Source organism: Carassius carassius, chromosome 15, assembly GCF_963082965.1.
Source record: "Carassius carassius chromosome 15, fCarCar2.1, whole genome shotgun sequence".
Taxonomy (NCBI): Eukaryota; Metazoa; Chordata; class Actinopteri; order Cypriniformes; family Cyprinidae; genus Carassius; species Carassius carassius.
The window spans coordinates 6,058,461-6,082,021 of NC_081769.1; the positions used below are offsets into that span (position 1 = coordinate 6,058,461).

At 36.8% G+C, this 23,561-nt stretch overlaps 1 protein-coding gene across 2 annotated transcripts; it reads left to right on the top strand.

The window, feature by feature from the left end:
* The first annotated feature begins 241 nt into the window (after nt 1-241).
* On the top strand, nt 242-15,106 carry LOC132158040 (single-minded homolog 1-A). 2 transcript variants are annotated; one of them, XM_059567285.1, is made up of 12 exons: nt 242-416; nt 749-1,253; nt 4,760-4,842; nt 5,371-5,460; nt 5,564-5,672; nt 5,762-5,847; nt 6,157-6,356; nt 7,206-7,312; nt 7,949-8,096; nt 10,823-10,988; nt 11,586-11,988; nt 12,761-15,106. In XM_059567285.1, the coding sequence occupies exons 2-12, from the start codon at nt 1,079-1,081 to the stop codon at nt 13,447-13,449; spliced, it is 2,256 nt and encodes a 751-aa protein (XP_059423268.1). In that variant the 5' UTR covers nt 242-416; nt 749-1,078; the 3' UTR covers nt 13,450-15,106. The 2 variants fall into 2 exon arrangements, with proteins under 2 accessions (XP_059423268.1, XP_059423269.1); XM_059567286.1 differs by lacking the exons at nt 242-416; nt 749-1,253; nt 4,760-4,842 and having other exon boundaries at nt 5,382-5,460; nt 5,568-5,672.
* Nucleotides 15,107-23,561: the final 8,455 nt, after the last annotated feature.

The window sequence follows — 23,561 nt, forward strand, 5'->3', positions numbered from 1 at the left end:
AGATAGATAGATAGATAGATAGATAGATAGATAGATAGATAGATAGATAGATAGTGAACTCTAAATGCAAATATTATTCATAGTGCGTTAGGGGTCAGGGGTCAGCATTTCTGACAAATCGAGACTTCTCATGGAGCGGCCGCTGGTGAACGGGATCCAATGGGAAAACCCTGTCTGGACCTTCGGTGTCCAATGAGCTGAGCTCGGGGGGAGGGTCCGTGTGCTGCTCAGGCAGAAAGAGACTTCAACAAACTCTCCTCCAAACAAGATCCTCCTGGATACAAAGATGCCATGTTTCCCGTGTTTGCTGTGGAATTCGGATTGAATTAACGCGTGCACGCAGCTCTGGATGTTTCTCGTTGTGGAGTTATGAACTTATGAAGACGATGCAAGTTTAAAGTGCGGTCTGATTTGAGGTAAGAAGACGAGCGAGGTCTAGTCTATTGAAACGTGAAAGTTATAAAAGTGGCAAAATGTGGAAATTATAAATGCGATGTAGCCTAATCAAAAAAAAATGTAATGGCATCTAACATGAATAGATACGGGGAGGAGATATCAAGCCTATACCTGCAAATAGAAAAATGCGTAGTTTAGCCAATATTGTCCATCGTAAATGTAAATTTATTCAGAATAAGTAAAGGTTTCGATATATGTTCTCCGTAAAAAAAAAAAAAAAATAAATAATAATAATAAAAACGTGCATTTCAAAGTAGAAAAAGAACTGAATATCCGCTCTGCTGTTTTCCAGGAATGTTATGCGCATCTGATGGATGCATGGATGGATGGAACTTCCCTCACGAAGAGATTCTGGGCCTGAGTGGATTTCATGAGTGTGTGAAATAAACAAACTAATCATAATGACGAAGCTCTGTTCGTCTCGCATCTGCGTGTAAGACTTCTCAGGAAGCTCCGTGAACTGCTGGGTTCTGGCGATGGCAGGAACCCGTCCAGGTCTCTGAAAGCTCCCCGTGCTGCTGAAACTGCTGGAGACCTCACGCATGCGGTTGAGTTTGTGTCGTGGAGAGATTGAAGCGAACAGCAGCGGAAGGGTCTGAGACACCTGTGAGTGAGCGCGAGCATGAAGGAGAAGTCGAAGAACGCGGCGCGCACGCGGAGGGAGAAGGAGAACAGCGAGTTCTATGAGCTGGCCAAACTGCTGCCCCTGCCCTCGGCCATCACCTCACAGCTGGACAAAGCCTCCATCATCAGACTCACCACCAGCTACCTGAAGATGAGGATCGTCTTCCCGGAAGGTGCGTCGGACATTACCCTTGCAGAACTAATACGATAGCCATCTGTAAATAATTCATTCATTTTTGGGAAGCTTCACATCATTATTAGTGTTCTTGTCAACTAGGCTATAAGAATAATACATAGCCTATACAAATATTATTGCTACTGTTTATTATTATTATTATTGGTGCTGTAGTTACTGACATATTAATAATTAGGATTCTATTATTATTATTATTATTGTTGTTGTTGTTAAAACTGAGTTAGGCTATTTTGTTTAAAAATTATGGTTCTGTTTCAACAGTATTTTGAACTAGACATAGGCCCTAAAGAAAAACAGGATTTCATGCACATAATTTGCAGAAAGCATAGGACAGAAATCCTATCAAAGGTGTTATCAAAGTGCAGTATTAATAAATAAGACGTTTTAATAGCGTTTTAGAAGACCTGTTCGTTAAAAAAAAAGCAAACACGGAGCTAAAACATGCTGGTCGCTGCGGCCCGCCACCCCTGCCTCATTCCAGCAGCATTTTTATTAATATTTTGTTATCATTTTTATTATTGTTTTGTTATTATTATTATTATTGTTATTGTAAATCAACAAATATATATTTTTATTATATATATATATATATATATATATATATAAGGCTATATTTATATAAAGTAATAAAAAACCAAATAGACATCAAAAGCCTTTCGTGAATTGGATGGCTGTTTTATTAAAGCAAGTAGACGTAAGTGTAGTTCCTGATTATTCTGATGATTCGCGTTATTTTCCACCTTCTGTTCTGCGTGACTGAAGACGAACTGCGCCAATTATCACCGGACTAACGCTTCTCCATATGTGACATCAGTAGCTGCATACGCTACACCAAATTATTATCAATAGTAATTATAATAAATAACACCAGTATAATAACAACAAAACGATAAAAAAGCCAAATTCAAATCGCGAGTTTTTGGATATGCCATCACTCAGCACGGCGCATAAACACCGACATTTCATCAGCAACAAGCTCCTGAAGACTAAAACTGATCGTTTGACGAGTATTATCATGAAAAATAGACAACCTTAAAGTGTTTAAAAACATCTCCATCAACAGCTGGACTTTCCTCTTTTTAGTTATATTTTGGTCAACGCACGCGCGACTCTTGTGTGTTCTTATCCATGTTTCGGTTTTCGTCTCTTTAAATTTAATTTTAATGATAGGCCTATTTACTGTTAGATGTATGTTGTGTTTCCAATATAATGATTAAGATGTTTGAAACCTGCTGTAGCCGTCTGGAAACGAATTTCTATCAATCGACAACATAAAGAGAAACTGAGAATACGAGTGAGGTAATACAGTAGGCTATTTACAGATACTGCTGCATTTATATCCGTGTGAATGACACGCATTTTCTCGGCTTGCAGTACTATATGGCAGGCAGATGAAACAAGCATATGGTAGAACACATTCCCTCTCCGTCTTATCGTGGGATAGACACTAACGTGTAGCATTTTCCCATCCACGGGACTGCAGCATGTGCTTTACTCATTAGATTGTAAATAAATGTTTTTCAACATATCATGTGAATGAAACAGCTCCCGGGTTAAAGGTCAGCGAGGTCACGGTACAGACAGCTCACATGTAGTGCTGGAGGAAATGAGACAGTAAAGTTTTATTAGAAAATGAAGGTGAAGGTGGTTTTATGGTGGTTATTTATTGCTCGGATGTGAAGAGAATATCTCTGACGGACACTGCTGTCAAATAATTGTCCAAATATTCCAGCAGTTTAATCATTTAACTTCATACAACTGACGTTGTTTTCTGTTTTTATTCATTTAATTTATTTTAGTAAGACTTTTTTTAGGGGTTTTCGATCAGGTTTGGTTGTAGTATTTATTTATGTATTTATTTTCCAATAAAAATGCGAATTTTATTCGTAGTAGGTTATTTATTAGCGATTCCACTTGGACGTCATTTTTTTTTTTTTTTTTACACTTTTTTGAAAATTAAAAATGGCAGAAGCTTATTAATAACTATTGTTTACGTTAGAGACTAACATTTTAATAATTTAACAATAACAGCATTTTTGTCAATTCGTTTGGAAGATAAATGCATTAGGGTTGATGTGCTGTAATAAATGTCTGGCCTGAGGGAGAAACTGTTCTCAGCAGAAACAGAAGAACTGTTTTAACACGAGCTCATCATTTTCAGTTGAGGGGTTTATTGTATTGCAAGCAACTGAAACATCTCAGCTGGAGAAATGCAGTGATGTATTCTTTTGTGTGAAGTGTTTTACTCTTATCGCTGATGTAAAGTTTATTATGTGACGAGCACCGCGGATATTCAGATCCAATCAGATCCAACAATTCCCCGCGAAATATCACAGCTTCTCTTCTCTGATCCACCGACATTCGGTCACACGAGCATTAGGAATCTTCTTCTCACGCGCTTTTCGCCCAATAACAATTATTATTATTATTATTATTATTATTATTATTATTATTATTATTATTATTATTATTATTAAGAACAGTTATTACTGTTTCGACAATTTATTATTATTATCATCATCATTATTATTAGTAGTAGTAGTAGTAGTGTTCTTATTATTAGTATTATTAGCCAGCCTATTATTTAATAAAACACTGAAAAAAATGTTCCATTCATCAAAAAAAAAAAAAATAATAATAATAATAAGGGTAATGATTCACATTAACTTGAGCCAATGAAAAATAAATAACTTGCCCTTAAAATATAGATCATTACCCTACTTTTTATTTTTTAATTGGATGAATGAAAGACTTTTTAAGTGCAAGCTGTAATTAGAAAGCACGCAATCAGAGCTCGATTGAATTGTTGCTTTCACGCTAACTTAATCCTAAAACATTTGATTTTAAAAACAGCAAGAGAAAAGTTGCTTTTTTACGATCTGTCGGTTTGATAAGAACGCCATCAAACATATTTCCTCTGGATATGTTTTTATTGATTTATTATTATTTTTTTCCGAGCGGTTATTGGCTCTGGAAGAACGTGGTTCTTTTTCGGAGAGCTGTTTGAGCAGTAATGTGATTGTTTCTGCTGGATAAACGCGGAGTCCATGTTTGTTTAATATTAAAGTGGAATCAGAGCTTTTGCTTTCATCTGATGTTTGTTTTCGTGTGATTTGCATTTCAATAAGGATTGTGTGTGTCAGATTGTTTGCTTTATCGAGTTCCTCCGCCTGCGCGGGACCATCATAATACTCCTCATTTACATTCAGCCTGTTTACAGTCAATTCGGTGTTAAAATATTGACTAACTGATCGGCAGATGACGATAGACTATTATTTTTTGTTGTGGTTATTTTTTGTGTGCTGTTGTAGATTTTGATCTTAATTTCCCCCCCCGTCAAAACAAATTTCGTATTAGAGATATTTTATTTATGCGCTAAGATTGGTTTTATTAGCTCTCTCAGTACCCCGATGAACTGTCATATATTTAAGGCTCATTATGTTTTCATTTGTAATAATCGGAGGTGTTTTCTGGATCCCGCAGGTCTCGGGGAATCTTGGGGTCATGTGAGTCGAGCGAGTTCTCTGGACAATGTGGGCCGAGAGATAGGATCACATCTGCTTCAGGTGCACACTTTCAAATCATCTACTTGCTTAGATTTTTGGTAGCTATTGTTTAGGTCTAATAATTCATATTCTAAAAAATCTGGTATCGAATTCTAAAACGGAATTTGTAATGATCGTATAGATCTACTTAGAATTCGCCTTACATTTACATTATTATTATTATTATTATTATTATTATTATTATTATTATTTATTTATTTATTTTTATTTTTTTGCGAAAAGCATTAGCCCGTCTAAATATCAATATTTGTCATTCGTTGCAAGTGTTTCTTCCGAAGATTTTGTTTGTTTGATATCTAATAATTCACTTAAATAATTACATTGTCTTTTATATAAGCGCTTCCTGCATCTTTTTATATTTTTATTTATTGTAATATGGAAGCTTAATTTCATCTCCTAAATTCGCATGTTCAACGTTACCTCTGCTCCACCCGAATTGCATCTTGCTTTCACGATGCTTTAAATAATAATATAAGAACTAATTGATGTGAGTAAATGTTTTAATTCATTTTTACAAATTCTCTTTAGACTTTAGATGGCTTCATTTTTGTGGTAGCTCCTGATGGAAAAATCATGTACATTTCTGAAACTGCATCAGTGCATTTAGGGCTGTCACAGGTAAAGTGCACATTTTCGTATGTACTGCTGATTGCTTTTATTTATAGCCTAATTTTATATCCAGCCACTGTTTGACTGCAATGACAAAAGTCTATTTTAACAGGTAGAGCTGACGGGGAACAGCATTTATGAATACATCCACCCGGCAGACCACGACGAGATGACCGCAGTCCTGACGCCTCACCAGCCGTATCACTCACACTTCGTCCACGGTGAGACATCCACCTAACACCTTCACACCTTCACAGCTTCACCCTCAAACCGCTCCTTCACCGTCTTCTGCTTCCTGTTCGTTTTCTAGAATATGAAATGGAAAGGTCTTTTTTCCTGAGAATGAAATGCGTCCTTGCTAAGAGAAACGCTGGCTTGACGTGTGGTGGTTACAAGGTAAGCCATTATAGTTTCATTTCTTTCTCATGTGTGGTGTTTAATAAATGTCTCCACAGCTGCATAAAAATATATTCATTATATGCAGTTTTTAATATATCTTCCTTCATTTTGTAGTAGAGATTTAATGATATTGTCCCCGATAGGCATCATATTTTAAAACATTAGCAATGACAAATATACAGATTTTGTTGTATTTGCAAGCCAAGGCGAAGAATACATGTAAGCCATGATGTAAGATAGCATAGAGATGATCACAGATGCAGTGAAGTATAATACAGATGTGTGTGTGACTGTGATCTCCGACAGGTCATTCACTGCAGCGGCTATCTGAAGGTCCGTCAGTACAGCTTAGACATGTCTCCGTTTGACGGCTGTTATCAGAACGTGGGTCTGGTGGCTGTTGGTCACTCTCTCCCCCCCAGCGCAGTAACCGAGATCAAGCTCCACAGCAATATGTTCATGTTCAGAGCCAGCCTGGACATGAAACTCATTTTCCTGGACTCCAGGTACCATGTGTTCATATGCTTCTACGTATTGCTGTGTTCATAATATAGGTAGTGGGGACCAAAGGCCTGAGACTATGAATGAAAATGCTTTTTTTTCGGCATTCAAAATTCAAAGTTAAACATGAATATCAAAATGTTTCTCAGTGTTTTTGCCATGTCACACTTTGGCATACACTTAAGCTGCCGCGAACAAAACCTGACGCATGTTCTCCAATGTTCCAGAGATCATTTTTGGACAAAGGAGAGTACATGACGGCACTAATTTGCTTGCATTTGATAACTGACCAAAAAAAGAGAGAGAAGAGAGAGGAATCATCAGTGTGTTTTTATTCATTTTATGTCATAGAGACCAAATAAGGCTCAATATCAGAATCCTCAATATGTACTAAAAAAAAAATTACAAAAAAAAAATTTCAGTGTGGTCTTGGAACCCTCTTGTCTGTGCATGTGTGCCTCTATGACATAACCTATATTTAAACAAACAAATGAAAATGTAAAAAAAGATTATTTTCAGTTTTCAGTGTGATCTCAGACCTTTGGACACTATATATATATATATATATATATATATATATATATATATATATATATATATATATAATTTTCAAAGCACCAACTTCTTGTCTATGCTCGTGTGCCTGTGATTGTGTAAATACAGCTTTGTATATATCCATATTCCGCACTCTGAGTGCATATGCAGCTGTGTTTAGCCAGACACACATGCACGTTTGCACGTTGGGCTTACGTTTAACCAAATTTGTCCCGTTCCTGCATGTGCCAGTGTGTGGACAGGTGTTTGTGCTCACGCCAACACCATTGTTATTCCGTTCTGTGTTCTGTGTTTGTCAGGGTTGCGGAGCTCACTGGCTACGAGCCGCAAGACTTAATAGAGAAGACACTTTATCATCACGTCCACAGCTGTGACACTTTCCATCTCCGCTGCGCACACCACTTGTGTGAGTTAGGCTTGTTTTTCCTCATTCCTCTGGTCACGTCCCCTTTACAGCATCTTTTAGGGATGACTGTCAGCACTCACCATCATGAGCGTGCGTCTTCAGGGTATGGTACAACTGAGCATGGTAATTGATAATACCACGTTATAGGAGATGAATATGATCTCAGCATACTGATATGAGCACCAGCTTAGATTAAACATGCAGTCCATTAGTGACTAAATTAGTGAACTGGATTGAAAAAGATTTTTTTTTCCCTACACGTTTAGTCCTTAAAAACACAATTTTCTATTATCTATTGTTTTATTTATTACATTCCTGATTGCAGCACAACACAGCTTATTAAAGAGACACAGTATTTGACATTATTTGCTATAAATAGTTATTAGGCTGGAAGAGAAATGGCAGTTTTTGGTTTAAATACGCAAATGAAAGCAGTAATTAGCTTTCCTGAATAAGAAAGATTAAATGAACCACACGTAAGGACCCAAAAAATAAAATCCCAACGTTGCTAATGTAAATAAACAACAAGTTAATGAATCGTTTTTCATTTTGTTTTGCAAAAGAAGCGTATGTGAATTGAAAGTGTGAATAGTGTAAAAGTTCTCTAATTGTTTGCGCGTGTTTTTCTCTCTGTAGTGCTGGTAAAAGGACAAGTCACCACCAAATACTACCGATTCCTGGCTAAGCAGGGTGGGTGGGTGTGGGTACAGAGTTATGCTACTATCGTACACAACAGCAGATCATCCAGACCGCACTGCATCGTCAGCGTCAACTACGTCCTCACGTGAGTGCATTATGCCAAGCTTTTTATGCCTCTTCAAATATGCATCTTCAAAACACCATGAGAACTTTATACACTGTTGTTTAATTGTCATCAATTAAATTCAGACAATGAACACTTTCTATGCAAGGCTATAAATTCATGTATTTAGTTTTTGTGCTTGACTGTTTCCATTATTAATAGCATGTATAAAGAATATAAACCCTTGATGTGTAGTAGGTATTTGTAATTACAATTTACAATAACTGTTTTCTATTTTAATATATTTTGAAATCTAATTTATTCCTATGATGGCAAAGCGGAATTTATCAGCAGCCATTGCTGCAGTCTTCAGCGTCCCAGAAATCCATTCTAATATGCCAATTTGCTGCTCAAGAAGTATTTCTTATTCTTACCAATGTTGAGTATGGATTCTATGATGAATAGGGAGTTCAAAAGAACATTTATTTGAAATGGAAATCTTTTGTAACAAGTCTTTATTTACAGTCTTGATCAATTGAACTCATCCTATCTGAATAAAAATATAAATTTCGTTAAAAAAAAACTTTTAAACAGTAGTGTATACGCAAACAAAATTATATTTTCAAATTAATTAATGTACTTGGAACATAACATGAGACACTTAAAAAAAAAACTTGCTGCTCATTAATATTTAAGTTTAGGTATGGTGTAGGATTAAGGGATCTACAATGTGGTCATGCAGAATAAGGCATTAATACTGTATGTGCTCTATAATAAACAGCCAATATGCTAGTAACATGCATGCTAATAAGCAACTAAGCTAATAAGTTAATAGTGAGAATCGGCCTAAACTAAAGTGTTACCACTTAAACTACAGTAGACCCTCTAATTGTTCAATAATGCAATTACACACACATACTTGAATCCAGTTGTACATGACTAACATGCATGCAGTGTATTAGGCAAAAGTGTAGTATCCCATATCAATTCTTAAAGCTTCTGTCTACAGTGGTGTTGAATAGTCCACATTAGTCCACTATTACACAGCTAAAAGGCCTTTCTCAATGACTTACAACTAGCAATATGTTCAATACAATATCATTAAGGTTCAAATTTATGATGTTTCCAAGTCCAGCCGTGACAGTGACCAAGGAAGTTAAAGCTGCCCTGATGCTCATCAGTCAGTTCGGGGTGTCATTCCTGTTCTTGCTTTATATAATATGCCAGCTGCATGTACAGAAACTGCATGGGAGCCAGGGAATGAGGGTGATTTATTTGTCATGCATTCATACTGACAAACTCCGTGCATTACCACAATGAACTTTTCCACTGGAACTCTCTGGAAAGAATGAGGTGGGATTGAGCAATGGAGCCATCGCTCACACTACGGTTTTAAACGAGGGACGTATGGAAGAGTGGAGCGCAGCGTTAGTGTGTACGTACACTTCCAGAGAGCCCATTAGAAGCGATGCCAGCATCTGGAGAATCGCCCACCCACCCCAGCCCAGCTCTTTCTGCCTCCTTTGCTATCTATCTGTTACAGATGTAAATGAATTGCGAGCTATAAAAACCTTCATTAAAACAAAGTGGATTGGTTTTAATATGCCAGTCTGCCAATAGCCCGCGAGTGTCAGACTCTTCAGCCACAGCTATAAAGGAAAAGTGTTTATGAGGTTTAATTAATAGGCTGTAAAGATGATGAGTGTTTATAGCTCACAGCTTGCTAAGAGTGTCAGTGGAGTTCTCTTGTTTTGTTTTTTTGGGGGGATATTCTCCGCCATCATCCATCATTCAGTTTCCATGAGAAGAATGATTTCCTTAAAGGTGTGCGTTGCAGTGTAGACATTACGAGTGAGAGATCTGTTTCCTGTTCAACCTCTCCACATGTGCTCTTATTCAGAAATACACAGCTAGTCTTTAGTGAGAAAAGGAAGAGAGGTGGATATATCTGGCATCGTATCGAGGTGTTATCAGAGTCTACTCATACGGGCTGTGAGGTGTGAAATGAGATTGTGTGTGTGAGAAAGAGAGAGAATGGTGGCTGAGCTGAATGAGACTGTGTGTATGCGCTAAACCACTGACAACAGCCAACCTGTTGCATCACCTTAAGGCTTTTGGCTACTGTCGACAGGCCTTGACCTCAGAAAAACTGTGTATTTACATAGAGCGTACAACGACAGCATCAACTTCATAAGATCCCGTGGATCTGCGAGTGCATTTTCCAAGATGTTGCCATCTGCATGCAATCTCATTAGTCTGCTTGCTGTCTGAGCCAGGCTGCTAGGCCTCAGGAGGGAATCTGGCGTCGGCGCCTGGCTAGCATACGCTCTAGCCATCGTTTTCTGAAAGTTATACATCACTGGGAACAGAAATCCATACAGCACTTTACTGAGAAATCAATTCCCATTTCCTAGTTATGCTTTGTGTGGTGATCCCTGTGTGGGTTTGATTTAGCCAGACATAGCTCTTAATCTCACTGTGTATTTGAACAGAGCCTCCAGCCCTCTGCCTTATGTTTGTAGGAGCCTTGTTCCAATCCTGCAGGAGAAACAATGCAATTCATTTTCTGTCCTTTAGTTTTCCTCACACACTGCTTCACAAATGAGCATGGAGCCTGAAGCATCTAAAGAAAAAGCCTGACCCTACATTTCTCTGAGTGGTTAACATGAAAAGAAAAAATGCACCAGTAAACATTAATACCGAGATAAGCGGTGTAGTTGCACACCTGGTTGGGTTCGAGGCTCAATGTTGCTTTCATTCCCCAACAGGGACACAGAATACAAAGGACTACAGTTGTCCTTAGACCAGGTGACGTCCACTAAACCCTCGTTCACCTACAACAGCCCGTCCAACCCCATCAGCGAGAACAGAAGAGTTGGCAAAAGCAGAGTCTCCCGTACCAAGACCAAAACAAGACTCTCTCCCTATCCACAGGTCAGTATCACAGAAACGCATTCCATTTGGCTGGTAATGGTATATTAGGAGCACTTGGATGGTCTTCTGTCGCTGGGAAGACTTTAAATGTGATTTACACAACTAGGACATGCCTAGTCGTTCCTATAGTAACATTTCCATAAACCAATCATTGCCTTCTAATTTTAGGTGTTGGGTCAGGGATAGGATTAGGGCCTGGAACAACATGCAATCATTGCACTATAATTTTAAGGGTAGGCTTGAGGTAAGGTTTAAGATATATGTAGGACTCGTATCGGATGATAGGAATGTTGGGTGTTAATCCAGCGTCAAAGCTGTGATTTTATGTATGTAAATCACAACTTTGCCCTCAGTGATAAAGTTATACATTTTGGACAATCCCGTTGGACAAGTAGGACAGTCGTGTTACTGGAGGCACCCCAAGACTACACATTTTTAGACTCGCCCTAATCAAATAAATCAGCATATTAGTAGAATCTCCAAAGACATGAAATGGGTGGATCAGATAAGAGAGACATCCAATGTGTGTACTGCTGGCATGCCTCCAGGAAGAGGCTGAGGAAACACTGTATTAATGCATATTCGTTTTTTGAGCAGTATCCGGGTTTCCCCACGGATCGCTCGGAGTCGGATCAGGATAGCCCGTGGGGAGGGAGCCCCCTCACGGACTCTGCATCTCCTCAGCTTCTAGAGCAGTGTGAAGGCATAGACTCCTCATGCGTGTACCGGCAGTTCTCAGAACCACGGCCGCTCTGCTATGGCCTACCGCTGACAGACGACCACCATACCTCCAGTGACATCTACAGCCACACTCACTCCGAGTCTTGCGAGAGGGGTCGCTGTAAGGCTGGCCGATACTTCCTGGGCACACCTCAGCCGGGGCGAGAGGCGTGGTGGGGCGCAGCCCGCTCTGTCCTCCCGTTACCCAAGTCTTCATCAGAGAACGGGGACAGTTTTGAGGGTGTGATGCCCCACATCACCTCCATCCATAGCCTGCAAGGTATGTTTCTTTCAGTGGATCTGTGGTTAGAAACCAAATGTTTTGGTTCATTCTGAACAGAAACTATATGTTTTGGCCTTCCACCGACTCCTTTCTAAATCAAACCGTGTTAGAACAAATGATAGATTATAGGCAGGAGCATTCCAAAAAGAAAAAAAAAACATACTAAAACAATGACCTATAAGAACCAAATTTCTAATTTGTTGATAAATAAGAGCTGAAGAACTGAATAATCCTCAACTCATCTGTCTATAGACCAGGGGTCTCCAGCCCTGCTATTGGAGAGTTACTTTCCTACAGGCTTTATTTCCAATCATGCTTTAACACACCTGCTTGTAATGTTCAAGTATCATATTGATTAGCTGGTTCAGCTGTATTTGACTGGGGTTGGAGCTAAAATAAGCAAGACGATAGCTCTCTAGGAGAAGGGCTGGAACTCTCTGCTGTAAACAGTGGTTTTCAAATATGGTCTTCTGCAGAGATATCCAAACTCGGTCCTGGAGGGCCGGTGTCCTATAGAGATTAGCTACAACTTGGCTCAACACACCTGTCTGGAAGTTTCTAGTATGCCTAGTAAGACCTTGATTAGCTGGTTCAGGTGTGTTTAATTGGAGTTGAAGCTAAACTCTGCAGGACACCAGCCCTCCAGGACTGAGTTTGGACACCCCTGGTATATTATGCCCTTGACTTTATCCAAAGAAAAACATTGTTCAATCTTGCTCCTTGAACTGTGTTTGTTTCCTCATGGTAACACTGTTTTTCCCTCTTGCAGTGAGGGGTCACTGGGATGAGGACAGCGTGGTCAGCTCACCTGACACGAGCGATTCAGGTGACCGATACCGTGGTGACCAATGCCGCGCAAGTCCCCAAGAGCCCAGTAAGATTGAAACGTTGATTCGAGCCACGCAACAGATGATCAAAGAGGAGGAAAGTCGCCTGCAGTTGAGAAAGGCTCCTACAGAAATACCGTTGGAGTCTACAAATGGTCTGGCCAAGAGCCACGGCTCATCGTTTCACAGTACCGACTTTCCCCAGTCAGCATTGCAGAGCGTGGTGTGTCGGGGGCCGGCTCAGGTTATAAGCCCCGCCCCTAGCCCTGTTCCTCTGTCCCGTCTCAGCAGCCCCATCCCTGACAGACTGGGTAAAAGTAAAGACTTCCTGCAAAGCGAGCTCTCCTCTTCTCAGCAACACCAGCAGCCATTGCCCCTGACGGGCACGTGTGCTGTCTCTCCAACTCCAGTGCTATACCCCTCACACCCCCGCCAGTACCTGGAAAAACACACAGCCTACTCGCTCACCAGCTACGCACTAGAACATCTGTATGAGGCAGACAGTTTTAGAGGATACTCCCTGGGTTGCTCAGGTTCCTCCCATTATGACATGGCCACTCATCTACGCATGCAGGCTGAACAAACACCGGGCCATAAAGGCACCTCCGTCATTATCACCAACGGCAGCTGATGCTTATCAAATCACGAACCGCCACTCGGTGCTTCACCCTCTCACTCGAGCTAGCCTAGAATTTCTGATTATATTTTGTTTTTTCATTCCCACAAATTCTACAAATACTTTTTTCTCAATTGTTCATTGTTTTCTAGTAAATAAACTGAACATCCTCAAAGCATATATTTACTTAAGGATTTTTTTTTCTTTTATTCTTTTTTTTATAATGAGGTTCATGCTTAAGCAGAAAAAAATCTAAAAGAAATTAATTGAATCTTATATTATGTAATTTTGTATAAGTAAATTGATCTTATTTTAAGGATGTTTAGATATTTTTACCGGAAAACATGAAAAAAATAATAATGATTTAAGTACACTTTGCAGTTTGTGAGATCTTAATATCTGTTACAGGGACATTTGTTCATTTGTTCACAGAGAAGAGATTCCATAAAATAATTTGTTTGTCAAATACTTTATATACCTGATTATTACTTTTTTTTCTTAACCACTATTATAAGCTTCTTGAATGAATGGGGATTGTCCAAATCATTTCTCAAAGTAAGAGATTTAATGAGAACTATGAATCTTTACCTGATCTCATAAAAGCACAGTGATATTATGGTTTCACAAATCCACACAGCAAATAGATTTAAATTATTTTATTTCCTATAGTTCACATTTGGATTTGGGTTACTGAATTTTTGGGTCACAATACTTTGTGGTTAAGCTAGATGTAAATTGAAATTGTGTGATTTTTAAATTTTCTTGTTCATTAGTTTGTTTATGTTTTGTTTTTGATGCAACAATTTTACATCCATGACCTCAAATTCCATCCAGGTTTTAGTCATTTGCCCTCTGTACTTGAGACACAGCAGTAGGCGTGTTTTTAATTAGTCCATCAATGGCACTGGGGAAAATACATTGTAATATTACAAGAAAAATTCAAGTAGCATGCTAATGTACCAGAGATTAACAACTAAGTCGAATGCAAAATGCAGCATTAATTTATAATTGTTTAAGGTTATTGTTAGACTGAATCTTAGCTCATTTGTGTACTGGTATACTTTTTGTAGTTGCATATGCTGTCCATCTGTGTTTGGACCCAATTCAGTCAAAGGCTTGAAGATTCCATTTGAGGCTTTTCTCTTTTTTTTTTTAAGAAGAAATCGGTTGAGCACATTATTGTGTTAAGTTGAACAAATGTTTTGAACCTTTTTTGTCCCCTAACATGTCAGTCTTTAAAATGAAAACTGAGATTATGCAATTATGAGACACATCTGATTTTATTCAAACAAATGGAACAACAGAAATGACCTAAATGACGCCTCTTGCGCTGGTTCCATTAGAAGGTCTGGAAGTGTGTTTTTGGCCTGATGAGTGACTGACTGCTGCGGTGCTGGAGGGCTTTGAGTCAAGCTGCTGTTTGGTGTATTGAGGTTCCACACTGGAGGAGTTCAAGTCTGATATGGACGTTAAAGGGGGAATTTTCTGACAGACTCTCCCCCGTACCTCACTCCTTCTTCATGTATTTATAAGAAACTGGCTCTTTGTTTGGAAAGCTGTTTTTCTCTAAGTGAGAGAAACTCTGGAAAAAAAAAATATTTATGATGTACATACTCAAAATGCACCCTGTCCCCTCACCCACACCAAATAAAATGATGCAAAAGTTGCAAAATGGTAATGCAAAATGTATTTATTATGTAAATGAAAAGTGTCTATTGTTTCAAAATATCGCAGTTTGTTAATTTATAATTTTCAGTTCTGCGTCTAAATTAAATGCCATTGTTTCCTTTCATGCATCACTGTTTCTAAACATATGATAAATATTTTAATCTGTTTTCAGATTTCAGCTAAACTTTTCAGAATAACATAATTCAAAATTGGTTCTGCATTTGCTTTTAATCTTGACATTGTTCATCCAGCGAGACCTTGGAGATCTCAGGTGGTAAAGATCTTGAGGTAACAAATATATCCCTAATTTAATCATTATTCATGTTTAATATGATATTTCATACTCACTCGAGAAATTAATAAATGATTGCAAAGATGCTCATTCATTAAAAGGCTGCATGGTTTTCATTTTTAAATTGTTTTTGAATGATCTTTTTTGTCAGTTAATTTTCATGTCAAATTTACAGCAGCTTTCAAGACAAATGATTTAATCGAAAAATGAAGTGGAATTTTTTTAAGCACTAAAAAGATATTAACATTAACATTTTACACCATAAATTAGCCTACAATAAATACTGTATTACATCACACGTGAACAATATACTGCTGGAATTAATCTGCTTAAAATAAAGCAAGAAAGGTGAAATATGCATGTTGAATCGAACAATACATTATGATTACATCTTAAACCAGCAAAAAGGCTATATTTCCTGTAGACAGATATTTTATAAATATTTCATGTTTTTATAGCAATAAATGCTTTTCTACAGATAATAATAATAAAATGCATCTATGAAGATGTGTTTGGAGATGAAGACTCTACCACTACAATAAATGACATGCCTTTTTCTAAATAAATACAATTATTTATCAAGATATTTTTAGCAAATAATTAAAAATAATTCTGATGCTGTATGGTCAAATGAAAGAGCACGAAACAACATGTAAAGATTCTTGATATCGGTACTAAACTGCTTGTTCAGTTCCGGATGCTATAATTCAAAAAGACAGAAGATACACTCTCTCTCTCTCTCTCTCTCTCTCTCTCTCTCTCTCTCTCTCTCTCTCTCTCTCACACACACACACACACACACACACACACACACACGTGTGTTTGGGTGTTTTCTTTTTGCTTTAGGGATTTTGTTCTGGCTGCGAATCATGAAATGAGACTAAAACACACATTGCAGAAGACAGACATTCAGAAAGGGCTCTTTAAGAGCGTCTGTCCACTCTGCTGTGAAGGAAGCTCAGGTGAACCCTGACAGGTGTGTTGCTGGGCAACAGGGACTAACACAGACAGCATCAACACACATCACAGCTGCTGCAGACCTGACTCCACATATCCGCCAGTACAACGCCACATTTCACTGCTTGTTTGCAGTGCCTCATGCTAATTATGAGACATTAAAATACATCGGAAAAGTTGCAAATAATCCAACTCCATTTTACATTTCACAGATTTCACAAACAATTGCAAAGAAACGTCAAGTAATACATTCAGTTAAACGTGTTCTTTTTTTGTTTGTTTGTTTCTTGTAATTTTCTTTTAAAATGTACTTTAATCGTCTTTATTTTATTTACAAGTTAAAACATTCATAATTTTGTGTAATTGAGAATATACATGAGATATTTGTGCATGAAATAAATTATGACAACGATTTTTGAAGATTTTTGGATTAAAAGCAAAAAATACTGTAAATAAATGGGAGCAACCAGATACACTTTAAAATGTGTATACAATATACTATATATATATATATATGTGTGTGTGTGTGTGTGTGTATACTATATATATATACATATATATATATATATATACATATAATTGTAATTATTTTACAAGAAAATACAATTTTGCTTCTAACTTTGAAGTTTAATTTAATGAGTTGCTTTTAATGATTCTTTGTAATTATTCATACAATTTAATAGCAATATCTGAATTAAAATTGTTTATTCACCTTTTTAGAATTTAATTATCACTTAAAATGCTATAAATCTCACAAATAATTGCAAAGAAACAGCATGTTTTTCTCTCTCTCTCTCCTGTTTTAAATCCTCTTATCCTATAATATTTAATTTACAGCTATTTTATCAGCTATCTAATACTACCGTACTATCTAATGTGCTTGAAATGTAATAATTTCACATTATATTATTGTATTTGGACGTGTATTTTATGTTATCTTCTGCTGCATGCATTGCTATCATCCTATTTATGATTTTAGTTGCTTTTTAAAAGTCAGAAGATGCCGGCAAAACACTGAGACTTACGTTTGAACAATTATGTTGTCCAAACTCAGTACCTTCATATGTAAATGAATGTGTAAGCAAAGATTTCTCGCATTAATATCAGCACACATCCAAAATCTCTATTTTGGACTGGAATCTGGAATATATATAATATTTAACTCACAGACTCAAATATATAGTGTTTCTGAGAGTCAGCTGTGGTGTCAGAGTGTGAATGCAAGGCATTTTCATGTCTGCTTGGCGAGTGAAGTATAGCTCTTAGACCGCATTCGACACGTCCTGTATAAAACACATCAGACAGGGATATTTGTGTCTTGGTCTGAGTGAGGAACAGCTCTGGAAAATCTAACCTTTACGTCTGACTATTGAGTGACAGAAGCGTGAGATCAGAGGGATGATGAATATTTCACCTCAACGTGTTTTCAGTGTTGTTTCCTAGTCACATAAATTTGATTATCACTCTAACAGCTGACTGCAGTGTCTGTGCCCGCTTCGGTTTCGTAATTGTGTGAAAAAGAAACGGAGCCAGTAAATGAGGGAATGAGTGTAATCTTTCTGGTTCTACAGCACGTCAAAACATAAGTTCACGATAACAAGACGAACGCTTTCCTTGGAAAGTTGAGGTGAGTTCTTTTCATCCATCCATGACACAAGCCTTTAATCATTCACAGAGTCAGATTTAATGAGGAACACCGAAAACGTTTAACTATTTAGAACCAGTTTCTTTACCTTAAGACTGGTTAACATGAGTAAATCCAAAACAATTAGAGCTATATATTTGCAAAAAAACTGAATACATACATGTGACCATGGTCCACAGATTTATACACCTTCTGAAAGCTGAATAAATAAGATTTCCGTTGATGTATTGTTTGTTAGGATATGACAATATTTGTTAAAAATTCTAAATATTGAGGAAAATTGCCTTTCAAATTGTCCAAATGAATTCTTAGCAATGTATATTAATAATCAAAAATTAAGTTTTAATATATTTACAGTATGAAATTTGCAAAATATCTTCATGGAACATGATCTTTACTTAATGTCCTAATGATTTTTGGCATAAAAGAAAACTCAGTAATTTTGACCCATGCAATGTATTTTAGGTTATTGCTACAAAAATACCCCAGAGACTGAAGACTTTTAAGGTTTTGTGCTTCAGGGTCACATATAAGAAATATATTTGACAGTTCCATTTTATTATTTTTTTTAAGACTCGATGGGATGTGAACTTGCAAGGCAAGTGCAATACTGATCTACAGAAATATAAGTCTGATGTATCACCAGAGTTGCACATTTCCCTGCTGCCGTCACCCTCAAAGAAAGACAAGAAGGCGCAAATGCAGATTGGCTAATCCTGTAGCGTTTACAGCCGCGCTTAGGAGCATGTACCCCAGCGAAACCAGAGAGCCTTGTTGTAGCTCAGCCCAGACAGGTGCCTTTAAACGTGTGTGGGGCACAAATGCTCAAAACACCATGTGTTACATTCTCCACACCAACAACCGCACATATACACTGCACCGCTATTACACAAACAACATATTAAAACGTGAATATAGAGCACTGGCTAATACAGATGGGCAGTCTGTCCATCATATCAATCCTGTAAAACGTTCTCCTTATTTTTGTCCTAGAGGAACCACGGGTGTTAACTATGCACATGTTCCTCTAATGTTTGACTTCCAGTAAATTCTTGGAACGCTGTAAAAATCTAACTACTTTTTGTCTTAATTAGCTACTGATTTTAGGTGTTTGTGTTATATTTTCTTTTCTTTTATAGGTGTTCTCAACAGCTACAGTGAGTACTTGCACTCAAAACTGTATAATGATTTGATACTTAAAAGCTTACAACCCAATCGCACAAGAAAATATTACTATTTCACATGAGTTTGTATGGTGTGAATCATGTAAAAATGTGATTTTAGAAATAAACATGAATATCCATCCCACCCCTAAACAAATTAGCCAATTCACTAAACTGTAAAATAGTTATGAAATGCCATGAGAATGTGTACATATATGTTGTTACATTGTAATTACATTGTAATGGAACACGGATGGCTAAAATATACTTTGGCCTTAATTTGTATGAATCTGGTTAGGTTTTGTGAAGGACCTTCATGCTTATTATTATTATTTACATTTATGAATCCTATTGTTTGAAATCATATGAAATGTCATCTCATAAAAGAGTTGAATTTTTTCGTGAGGTTGGTTTGGTAAAGTACTGTATGTACTGTAATATAAAGTATAAAGTGAGACCTAAATGCTAGCTTTTGTCTTGAAATCTTACAGTAAATCTTTCTTTTTTTTTCATTTTACTACTACTACTACTAATAATTAAACACTACAACTTTCTTTTTCTTTTTTTTATTATTTGTTTTTGTTTTATTTAGTTCTATTTCAATCCTTTTTTAATAGCTGCAAGACCAAGAGAGAAGACGGGAAATGATGGGGAACAGCAAGAGGAAATGAGAAAATCCAAAGTTAAATGTTCGTTACACAATGTGCCATCCACAAGTTTTTGTTTTTAAGAATAAACCATTATTGCTTTGTAACGCAAATAATATAACTAAGCATTACTAAAAAGCATTCTTCCATTAACGCTTCATTGTAAACATGCGATGCGTTCTGTTCTGCAGGCTCACACGTCTGTTATGTGTTTGTGTGTGTGAGTGACTTTGATTCTTTTATTTTTTATGTTCTCATTGATCCCTCTGTTCCCAATTTCACGCACAATTTCTAAACAGCTTTTGCCCGAGGCTTGTTTTCACAAGCTTTCCTCTCTAATGCTAGTGAATCCTGAAACACCTCCGCTGTGTTTTCTCAAGGCAGACTACTCTCATCTCTCTCTCTCACCGCATCAAAGCACGGCTTAAGTCTGATAGCGCGGGAAAAACCCTCTTATCCGCTGCAATGCTTTTATTGGTCTTCATGGGTGGGACTGGTGTTATGTTATGCTCAGGACAAGAGAAACGCAACATAGTTATTTGAGCCTCCTTGTACTTGTGTGATCCAAACATGGCTTTTATTCCCTATAAAACTAGCTATGCCTACATGTAAAGAGTCAAACATTAATAACACATGCAGTTGTTAGCAAGGCTTGGACAATAATTCAGTGTTACTTGTTTGTCTCAACATTTTGTCTTCAAAAGCATTCAAAAGTATTGGATACTACTGTACTACTGTGATGCTAACACTGCAGACTGTGAGATGTCTGTTTGCAAGATCTTGGGTGAGATCTAAGCAGAGTTCTGCATCATGGTAATGAGTTAAATATTAATTCATATGCTAGTACATGTAGCATGATGTCGTGTTGAAGCGTTATGCCCAGGCTGCTCTACCCTGCCTGGCATGCGATAGATAAATAAAGAAGAAGAAAAAAAGACCAACGTGTTCTGAAAACTGAGAAAATGACCATCGGGTCAATGCTAATTATGCACTATAGGATCAACAGTTCACTAAAAGTGTTATTTCACCCGAATACTGCATCATTACAGTCATGTCATTCTAAATCTACAGGACTTTATGCAAAAGGGGGGAAAGTGAGAGCATAATAAAAATAAATAAATAAATGAAAAAAAAAACATTAGTCAAAAATGCATTTCTTTTTATTAAAAAGTTTTAAGAGAGTGAAATATTACACCTTTAATCCAAGAATGGCCGAATGGATCATTAAATCAGTAAGTTATTTCTTTAATGCAATGCAAACCCTTGCCTCTTTATGATATTGCCATAAAAAAAAATAATAAGACTAATGAATGCAGTAAATTAATGAATGAATTACTAAGAAATATTAAAGTAAAAACATATATATATATATATATATATATATAATCAGTCTGTATTTATATATTTTCTATTTTCATGTTAATTAATTAAAGTTTAAGCAATTATATATATATATATATATATATATATATATAATAAATTTAGTAAGTTTTGTTTTATATGTTTATAGCTATTTTAGTATATCAAGTTCAACTAAACTAAATTATTTCATTTTTATTTTTTAGCAAACTTATAACCCTGGTTCAAATATATAAAATGCTCCTGCCCGTCAGGCTCTTTTCTTTTGTATGAACTCAAGAATAGGCCATTCTCTTTAAGAGGGCAGCTCTTGTTGCTCAAATAGATCTGAAGCACAGGGAAGCTCTTAACTGGGCATTTTGCATGAAGAAATCAACCCTAATGCTGGATTATTTCAAGAGGCACATGCCAGTTCTTGCCATCTGTACCTTTAAAGCAATATTACATTCAAAAAGAAAACCTGTCCAGATCAACACAAAGACCCTGAGAGCTTTGAACAACTATTTGTATCATTTTGGATAACAGAAAATGAAAGTGAAGATGTCTAGGTGATATCTGGGAAACTAGTGTGTGTGTGGTTTGGTTTGGAGAGTACGGGTGGAGAAGTACTCGTGACCATCTGTCTGACCACCAGAGCGGACGGGTGACAGCAGCCAGGGGAGACGCATGCTCATGGAGATAATGGATGACAAAAGATGGGGCTCTGGATCTACACTGTGTGTGTGTGAATGAGAACGCGCTCTCCTCTCTAGCCGACTGAGACAGCAGTCTCTTCACATGGAGCAAGCACATGGCTCCTCATTAAAGCCGGTGTTTAGCACGCAACAGATTGGTGCTGAGGGTACCTGCGGGGTCATCTCTGGCGTCTCGGCAGAACCGCCGGACCACTACACCCATTCTTTAACATACAAATTGCTTTTTTTGTGCTGGAGGATCTGAGATTAATTGCACACACCATTTGGTGCTGCTTGTTCAAAGCCCTCAGTGTTTTTTTTTCCTCCTCTTGCTTTGATTCTGGTTAGAGATTAGCTCAACAGAGATTGCATCACATTAAGGGGCTTTTTTCTTCCCAGTGCTACCGCGGGGGCCACGGGGGCCTGTGTGGTTTACATATTAACATCTACAACAAGTGGATTTGCTGTCAGAAAATTCACACCCCTCCACCGATCTGTTAGAGCCTTGAGTCATCATGCCCGCATGAAATATTTTCCTTTTAGTGTCATTTGTTGGGAAAAAAGCATTGCATTGTGAAGCATTCATTCCTCTATAAACTTATTTTTATGTTTTATGTTTTGAGGAAAAAAAAAAAAACTTAAATGTTGATAAGCATTTATTTATTAAATTGCAAAAATTCTGGTTATGATTATAAAATAAAAATATTTCATAATAATTTGTTGTTGTTTTTTTTTGGCACTTTTGCTATTTTACAACAAGGATTATGTAATTAAAATGTCATTTAAATAGATAAATTTGTTAATCAATTAAAACTTGTTGATCAACTAAAATAGGGCACAGAAAATTACCACTTTTACCAGATTACCAAACACAAAAAAAAAAAAAAAATGTATTTGTCATTTTCTACCAGGACATTATACAGTATTTTTTTTACAGTGTAGAGTGTGACTTGAAATGAAAGGGGTTGTTGACTTTATTTACTTTATCTTTTTTTATTTTCTTTACTTTGGATTTTACATTTGTTTGTTTGTTCATTCAAACCAGTGCTTTGTTTGTATCTCAGTATCAGTAAGATTTCACAAGATTATTTGGTCACACTTTATTTCAATGTGTCCTTAATACCATGTAATTACACATTAATATTGTGTATTATTATACATTTTTTTGTGTGTGTACTGGTAGTATTCTGCCAGGATAATATTTAGATATTTCCTTTAACACAAAACACAATGCAATGTGCAATTCAAAATAGGTGCAAAACACGTATAAAAATAAATAAATAAATAAATAAAATTATTAACACAGTCCACTGGGCCCTATTTTATGAACTTTTCTATTGGTTTAGGTATAGTTTCTTGTAATCAAGCATAATTTATTGTTGTTATTATAGTAAACATGACATATGTAACAAGGACACCAATTAAGAAGTGTTACTAATAAATGTTACCACTTATGTTACCACATATTTTTGGTTAAACTTTATTTTAAGGTGTCCTTGTTACAGTGTAGTTATACATATACGGAGTAAAATTTATTAACTACATGTATTTACTATATGGTAAGGATTATTGTTCAGCCTAGGGTTACGTGCATGTAATTATACATAATTAATAGTTATTATAATAGTAAGTACATGTAATGTGTGTAACAAGGACACCTTACAAATAAACCATTGCCTTATTTTTCATTTTAAATTCCTGTTCGTTTATTAATGATGTTAT

What these genes read in the sequence shown, in the direction of transcription:
- LOC132158040 (XM_059567285.1), top strand. Translation starts at nt 1,079, where the DNA reads ATGAAGGAGAAGTCGAAGAACGCGGCGCGCACGCGGAGGGAGAAGGAG. An exon ending in TGACGTGTGGTGGTTACAAG is followed by an intron (nt 5,848 to 6,156) that starts GTAAGCCATTAT and finishes GATCTCCGACAG; the next exon opens with GTCATTCACTGCAGCGGCTA. An exon ending in CCGCTGCGCACACCACTTGT is followed by an intron (nt 7,313 to 7,948) that starts GTGAGTTAGGCT and finishes TTCTCTCTGTAG; the next exon opens with TGCTGGTAAAAGGACAAGTC.